The sequence below is a fragment of the Myotis davidii genome, unplaced genomic scaffold (genome assembly GCF_000327345.1).
Source record: "Myotis davidii unplaced genomic scaffold, ASM32734v1 scaffold235, whole genome shotgun sequence".
Classification (NCBI taxonomy): Eukaryota; Metazoa; Chordata; class Mammalia; order Chiroptera; family Vespertilionidae; genus Myotis; species Myotis davidii.
Genome location: NW_006287462.1, coordinates 4,203,245 through 4,211,315, shown reverse-complemented (window position 1 = coordinate 4,211,315; position 8,071 = coordinate 4,203,245). Strand labels below are relative to the sequence as shown.

The 8,071-nt window shown below is 45.7% G+C and overlaps 1 protein-coding gene across 2 annotated transcripts in view; it reads right to left on the bottom strand.

Moving 5' to 3' along the window:
* Positions 1-3,377: 3,377 nt before the first annotated feature.
* Positions 3,378-8,071, bottom strand: part of RHOH (ras homolog family member H) — a 41,544-nt gene continuing 36,850 nt past the window's right edge. For both annotated transcript variants that reach the window (XM_015561030.1, XM_015561031.1), the window contains one exon: positions 3,378-5,848. In XM_015561030.1, the coding sequence (XP_015416516.1) occupies positions 5,076-5,651 (576 nt within the window). In that variant the 5' untranslated portion in view covers positions 5,652-5,848 and the 3' untranslated portion in view covers positions 3,378-5,075. The remainder of the gene's footprint in view (positions 5,849-8,071) is intronic.

Here is an 8,071-nt window from a genome sequence, read left to right as displayed (position 1 = left end):
TGAACCCCTACGGTGTGTAATGGATCATTCTCGCTTCCTAGCTAAATTAGCAAGTGTAATGGACATCATATTACAATTCATCATATGATTTTTAGCTGGTCAAGTTCAATTATGCCAAAATTACATGGTAAAATTGGGACACTTTGAAAAGTAACGGTACAAGGGAAATATTTCCACTTATCTACCTTAGGAACATGTTATGCAGATAAAATGAGATGATGTATAAAGAACCTAGTACAGGACCTGGAACCAGTGAAGATTCAAATGTAGTTGTTGCCATTATTATGTGTCGTTTTATTCATCTCACTCTACCTAACCTTGCCACAAACGGAGCTTGCTTCTGCATCCTGTCATGTCGCCCAATAGTTCTAGTATTCTAATCTGATCTAGTATATTCAGCCTATGTACCTGCATAGGAATCCACCAAAAACTAATCAACACCACCATTTGAACGATAGTTTACAGATATAAGGCATTTCCACCATCATTATTGAATTAATTCTTAGAGTAACACAGGAATCGTCTCTGTCTTAAGATAGAGAAGCCGAGGCTGAAAGACACAAGAGCCAGACTGTCTGACTCTAAAATATGTCACAGCTGCGTGGCCTCAGATGGCTCTCTAATTACCATTAAATCCATGTCAGGATATATTTTTAAATATGTTTTTATTGATTTCAGAGAGGAAGGGAGAGGAAAAGAGAGATAGAAACATCAATGATGAGAGAGAATCATTGATCGGCTGCCTCCTGCATGCCCAGACTTGGAATCCAACCGTGACCTCCCGGTTCATAGGTTGATGCTCAGCCGCTGAGCCATGCCGGCTGGGCTGTCAGGATATATTTTAGAATCGACTAAAGTAGTTAATGTAGATTTGGGGTTTAATCAAGTACTATTTGTGAACTCACGAGTAATTTCCATGGTTTATTTTATCTTTCCGGGTGAAACACTGCTTGAGATCTTAGCCAATGATTACATTTCTTTGTTTTATCGGGAGAATGACAGCTTAAGGGAAAACAACTCCCCTTGAGTGATCTGACTCAGCCCATAAGAACTGTCTTCTTGGCAGTCGTTGAAGATGGAACACTCACAGAATCCCTGTCCCCTCTGTCGTATCATCACCCCGCAAATGTGCCAAACTGGAGTCCTCCTCTCACACCTCATGCTGGGTCAGTGCCCTTTCGTGGTACAAGCTCCTTTAAGAAAAGAACCCAGCTCTGCTCTCCCTGTCGCTCTCTCATCCAAAGGAAACATCCAAAACCTGAGGGGTAGGAAAGTGAGACAAGAAAAAGGGAATATTTTCCAAGCTTTTTAAAGCATCAAATCATGATGCATATCATCTATGCCGATTCATACGTAATCAACCTACAAAGTTTTACTTAAAAGCCACGGGTTGGCCCGGCCAGCATGGCTCAGTGGTTGAGTGTCAACTTATGAGCCAGGAGGTCACCATTCGATTCCCTGTCAGGACACATGCCCAGGTTGTGGGCTCGATCCCCAGTGTGGGGCGTGCAGGAGGCAACCAATCAATGATTCTCTCATCATTGATGTTTCTATCTCCCTCTCCCTCTACCTCTCTGAAATCAATAAAAACATATTTAAATAAAAATGTAAAAAACCAAGGGCTGGGTTGGGGACCTTGGCCAATATGGGGCCCTGTGACTCAGAGAGGTCCTGTTCTCATGGCCAGAAAGAAAAGGGGAGGACGAAGTTCAGACTTGGGATCTGTTATTAAAAGTAATTTTAAAAGACAGGCCACTTGACTGGCGGGGTGAGGCCGACAGGCTGCATGAGATCGGATGTGGCAAAGCCATGCAGCCGGGCTGCTCTGGGAGGAAGTGGGGCACAGCGGCTCTGAGCCCAGCTGTGGAGACAGACAGACCTGCTGCCGCTCAGCTGCTGTATGGCCTGGACTTGTCACGTCAGTGGGCCCAGCCTCAGTGGGTGCTGCCCATTATAGAGCGGCCACCTGCACACCACGTGGTGACACGATGTGCTCTCTAGCGCTGAGCACCGCGCTGGCCCACTCGAAGCACTCGGCAAACAGTAACCATTAGGGTGCTCTCAGGTCTCTCGTCATTCAGCCTGATTTCATCACCCTCGATTCTGCTGCCCATTTATACAGTCAGCATAAAGGGAAAAAGAGGAGGATGACTAACTCAACCACTCCAGCTCTTTATTGTAAGCTAAGAGCTTATTTAACGTTGCCACTTGCAATAGTTAAGAATCAACATACTCTAGCCCAGGGGTGGGCAAAGTTTTTGACTCGAGGGCCGCAATAGGTTCTTAAACTGACCGGAGAGCCGGAACAAAAGCATGGACGGAGTGTTTGTGTGAACTAATATAAATTCAAAGTAAGCATCATTACATAAAAGGGTACGGTCTTTTTTTTTTTTAGTTTTATTCATTTCAAACGGGCCGTAGTTTGCCCACGGCTGCTCTAGCCTACAAGGTCATGCCAGTGTTGAAGTGTAAGAAACGCGAGCCTGAGTTCAGGCAGACAAACATAAGTATATGCTCATGTAGAACTTACATCACATGGATTCCAACAATAATGACCTACTTTCACTTCTTACCCCCGCAAGGCCAGCGGGGGTCTGCTTCCTTCCCATACCCACTTTGCGACACAGCAGCCCCATGCCTTTCTTCTCACCAATTCAACACAAGTTTGTTTGGCCACGGTGTCTTCTCTGTGCTGGCCCCGGGGGCATCGAGACACATAGGAGGTGGCTCTGCCTTCAAGAGCATACAGTCTGGTAGGGGAGACAGACACCCATGAGCCTCGATTTCCACCAGGTCCCATCGCTGGGGAAGGTTTACACACAGATTCTTGTTCTCAGTGTGAGGGTTCTCAGGGGGATCCTTTAGGCTTGGCTCCTGCCAGCAGGCAGAAGGCTCATTGGTGTGTCTATCCAGGTGACTACGCCCTCCCTGGCCTTCCCTTCCTCCGGTGGAATGGATTCACCTCCTCTTCCCTCACTGGGCTTTCCCATTTCAGGGGTACCTCTGCCCTCATCTCCCTTCAACAACAAAGAAAGGAAAGCTTGGGGAAAACCCATTTTAGTGAACACAGATTCACTCCTGCTAACAAGCTACATGGTCTCCACCCTGAAGACCGGTCCTGAAGGCGAATCTGTGTGCGTTATATAAGACCGGTGATGAGAAGGACAAGGACCAACAGGGATACTAAAGAAGGTGAGCTCCCATCGCCTCCCCAGCCTGGTCAGGTTTAAGCCCTCCAACCCTCGGACGTGCAATACAGAGAGCTGGATACAGGGGTTCTCAAGTCAAGGCACACAGGTGACCCGGAGGCAAGGACGAGCCACAGGACTGGAGGACTAGAGAAGGCTGGGTGGAAGCAGAATCATCAGCCCCGGGAACTGTGGGACCCTCGGCCCCAAAGTCTCAGATCCAGGTTCCGGACCTTCTACTGGATGCAGATGAGAGAGAGAAGAGAAAAAGTGTGGAGATGAGCACACATTTGATTTTAACACGGATTATAGCTATAAAGACTTGACCACATAAGGAAACGGAACAATTGGCATGGTTATGTCAACATAAGTTTAATCATAGTCATTTACGCCAAGTGCCTTACCATTTGTATCTAATGGTCACATTATAACATAACAATGATGCACTTTAATCAACGTGGTCCAGAGTGGTCCTGAGTCTTATTGGATTAGGTGAGTAAATGATGTATCCGGTGCCAGCATTTGCTATTTCTTCCTCAAGTAACACGGTCTTCTGTTCTCAACTTTAACAGATGATTGATGCCATTGTTTTTAAACTATTTAGATAGAATGCAGTTTGAGGTGGGAGTCATTATTCAGTACTTTCCCTGATAAGATTTTGTTATCTGAAAATTTGCTATACAGTTTTCCTGTTCCCTGTGCTTGGAATTTGTGGGGGTTTTCAGGGGTTTTTTTTTGGTTTTATTTTACTCTGGTGCTTCACATTGATGAAATGGTAAAAGCTGTAAGGTGTACCTGTGTTCCCTTACACACACACATATGTACATAGACACCTTAGTAATTACTCTGATTAGATCCTAAAATTAATAAATTATAGTTGCCCTTCCAGGTCAGTTAAGAGCTCAAGTAACAAATTCCCCAGATTACCAGCATACAGAACGCTGAGCCTGGTCTCATCCCCAAGGCCTGCAACCGGGCGGGAGCCAGTGTTGGAAAACCCAGGCAAAGTGCAGCCGTTCTCAAAGGAAAGTGAAATTTTTAAATCCTGTTCCAAGCTCTGCTGCTATTACTTGGAGCAGTCAGATTCCCTACCCAAAAGGTTTTCCTTTCATCTGTTTTGGTAAATGAAAGAGGAATACTTAGTGCATAAAATGGGAGTTCGCTGAGTGAAAGGTAGTATCATAAATAAGAAATGCTTTTTTTATATATAATTACAGGAAAACAGACGGATAACTGTTTAAAATCATTAGGCAGTATTAAAGTAGCATATGTTCTCAAATGTCTTTGATATACAAATTGGTTAACAGCAGGGTGGGAAACTAATAGCAAGGATCGGTTGGTAGTCCTTTTAAAATTTGGTCACCTCGTAAAATCAGGTAGGCAAGTGGCTTCAACAAAGTTACTACTTCAGGTGAAAAGAACACTCCGAACATACGGCAGAGTCCTGTAAGGTCATTTCACACATACACCAGGGTGTGTTTGTGAGTCTGTAGGAAAAGACTTCCCAAGCATGAAAACTAGTTATGTACAAGAGCTCTACATTTTGTTATCATTTAAATAAAACATGTCTTTAAATATAGGATTCTTTGGAAAACTCACTTCACTGTCCAAAGTTATAGAGACCATTTTAGTTTTTTTAACCGGACATAGAATATTCATTACAGCTTCTCAAGAGACTGCTTAGTTGGACTGGACGAGAAGTTCATTTGCAGAATGTTCTTAATAAAACCATCCAGTGACCAAGTCCCATCAACAAACTATATCCAAAGGCAAACCCTGCTCGGGATGGACCCAGAAAGAGCATCAGCCCTTGCTGTTGGCTCTCCCTGTCCCCATTAGTCTTTGAGGTGGGTGAGTAAATGGGCGTTGGGCGAAGTCTCTCGGAGGTTAGAAGATCTTGCACTCGTTAATGGAGAAGAGCTTCCTCCGGTTGCGTCTCCGAGCTTGGTTGACGGCAGTTCGGACGGCACACTCAAACACCTGCTGCACGCCCCGGTTGCTAAGGGCTGAGCACTCCAGATAGCCCTTTGCTCTCACATCCTGGGCCAGTCTCTTCCCATCGATGGCACTGATGCAGGAGGCCCTGTGGGTCCCCATCTCCCGCTGGTCAGTCTGTGTGGCCACCACCAGCACGGGGGTACAGGGCAAGTTGCTCCTGATTTCGCCAATCCACTTGTTCTTCAGGTTCAGGAAAGAGTTATGGTTGGCCACAGAGTAGCACATCAGCACCACATCGGCCTGCTGGTAGGACAGGGGACGGATGCTTTTGAAGGCGTCATTGCCGGCTGTGTCCCACAGACCCAGGCTGATCTGCATGCCATCCATGAAGACATCCACGCCCGTGTTCTCATACACCGTGGGCTTGTAGGCCTCTGGGAAGGTCTCTGAGGTGAAGCGCACCAACAGGGAGGTCTTCCCCACGGCAGAGTCTCCCACCAGCACACACTTGATGGAACTCAGCATCTTCCCGGCCTGGATCCCTCGTTACACGTTCAGAATCCTTGAATGGCTGAAGCAAATGCCATTCAACACAGGGAATAGAAACCAGATGGGTTTGTGGTCCCGGGGTCTCCAACAGCAATTTGCAGAATGTTACTTCTCTCCATGCATCCTAGAGAGACCTCGATCTACTTCGAAAAGCTCCAAAGTCTGGCCTTCAGCTGGAACAGAAAGAGAAGAGGGAAAATTGAGTCTTTCTTTTTCCTTTTTGGATGACTGGGCACTTCCTCACTGGCACGCTGATTAAACATGGGGCCCACCTCAGTGTCGCCGCCCTACCCGACTAGTCTAACCCACACTTCCCCAGCAAAGAGGGCTTGGATCTGCTATCCCCCAGCTCAGGCACCCACAACTCCACCCAGCCAAGAAGCAGAAGCTGATTTTTATCTCGCAAACCAGCCTAGTGATAAAAACACAAGCAGCTGCTCTGATCATAACATGAAAAAGACCTCGATAGCAACCTGGTGTGTGAATGAGACGTTTTCAAACTGCTCTCTCTCTCTGCTTCCGCTCCAAGAAGCAGGGGAGGCAGCTGACAGCGCTCTCTCGCTTCAGTTTCTAATGGATCCCAGCCATTTTGGGAACTGCAAGGGAGAGGCCTGTCATGAGCCACCGGTATGACCAGCACTTCCTTTCATTTACTGATTAATCAGCCAGTCCTTGGCTTATGTGGGAATTTGTGTTGAGATTAGAGAAAAGAAATTACCAGAACTCTAAAAATTTGCTGGGTTTTGTTTGTTTTTTTTTCCTTCAAAAGGTGGCTACTGATCTAATGGAAAGGGCAGTGTCCTTGCGCTTCTGCACCTGAGCTCAGGCCCCATCACTTACGCAGCAACATGGCTTTGAAAAGGCGCTACTTGGTCTCCAAGCCTCACTTGGCACATCTACAAGATTCTGGTAAATTTAGGAACTGCTCTTCAGAGATGTGAGGGTTAAATTATTTATGTCTTTCAATGTGGTGTATTTTTGTTTTTGGTTTTTTTTGTGGGTTTTTTGTGTGTGTGTGTGTGTTTTAAACTTTATTGTTGAAAGTATTACACAGGTGCTCCTTTCCCCCCCCATTAACCTCTTCCAGCCCACTCCCGCCCCCACCCCAACCCAAGGCCCTCGCCACCCCATTGTCTGTGTCCACAGGTTATGCACATATGCATACAAGTTTATCGCTTTCAACATTTTTAGATAGCTGCCTATATATCCGAACTCTGATAGGCCCCTGGTTAAACAAAATAACTTGCTTAAAAGTAACCACATTCAGTGCCTGTCCCTTCAACAGGACTGCATAAATAGGACAGAATCCGAATTTCATGAAAAGATCAAATAAATTCTCATCCACTGCAGGTGAGCGAGTTCCCGGCGCTGAGACCAGCTGTGGAGACGGTGCCCTATTTGCCAGGGGACAGCATCACAAGGCCAGCCCTGCTTCAGACAAAGGAAAGGCCTTTCAGATGCAAACCCAGAGCACAGCGCGTTAATACAACCGGGCTTATAAGCTCCCTACTGGGGATCTTCCTGACATGCCGCACGCAAAGCAATGTGAAGCCGGCCGAGAGGGCCGCTTCGGCTTTTAAAGGTCACTCCTCTAAATCCTGCCGTTCACGTCCAAGACGTTCTGATCCTTGCCAACCCACAGTCTCTGTTGGTTTAATGAGATAGAATAGTCCTTTGCAAATGAGCCAATCAAATAAATAACTCATGATTTTCATGTTTTCGCTTTTTTTAACCACACAAAAGCTGGGTTACTAAGTTACTTAAGTAACTTAGCCAAGTTACTTAACCTCTCCGAGTCTTGTTTTTTGGTTTTGTTTTTTTCATAGAAAATGAGAACAAGAAAAGCGCCTTTTTCCTATAACTAGTGTAAGAATTCAGCATGTGGCGAGTCTGGCTCAGCACAGAACCTGGCATATGGGATCTATGGAGAACCATCGTGTTACCAACTTCCACTACTATTTATTGAAAATACCAAACATTGAATGTCCATAGCACAGGGGGCAGAGGGCCAGAGGTTCCGCCGATTTTGTCCTAAGACTCATAGTGGGTCACTGTCATGCAGGATGGTCCTGGGCATCTAGCACAGAAAGCCACTCTACCAACACAGGGAAGCATAAAAAATGCGGAGACAAAGAAACAGGTCACAAATGAGAGAAATGGAGGAAAGCAAACGACTGGATAGAGAGTTCAAAACCATGGTTATAAGGTTTTTCAAGAACGTTCTAGAAACCGCCAATAAATTTAGTAAGACCCTCAAAAAGACTGGTGAAACCGCCAATAAATGTAGTGAGACCCTCAAGAAATCTAATGAGACCCTCGATGTTGTGATAAAGAACGAACTAGAAATTAAACATACACTGACTGAAATAAAGTATATTATACAGACTTCCAACAGC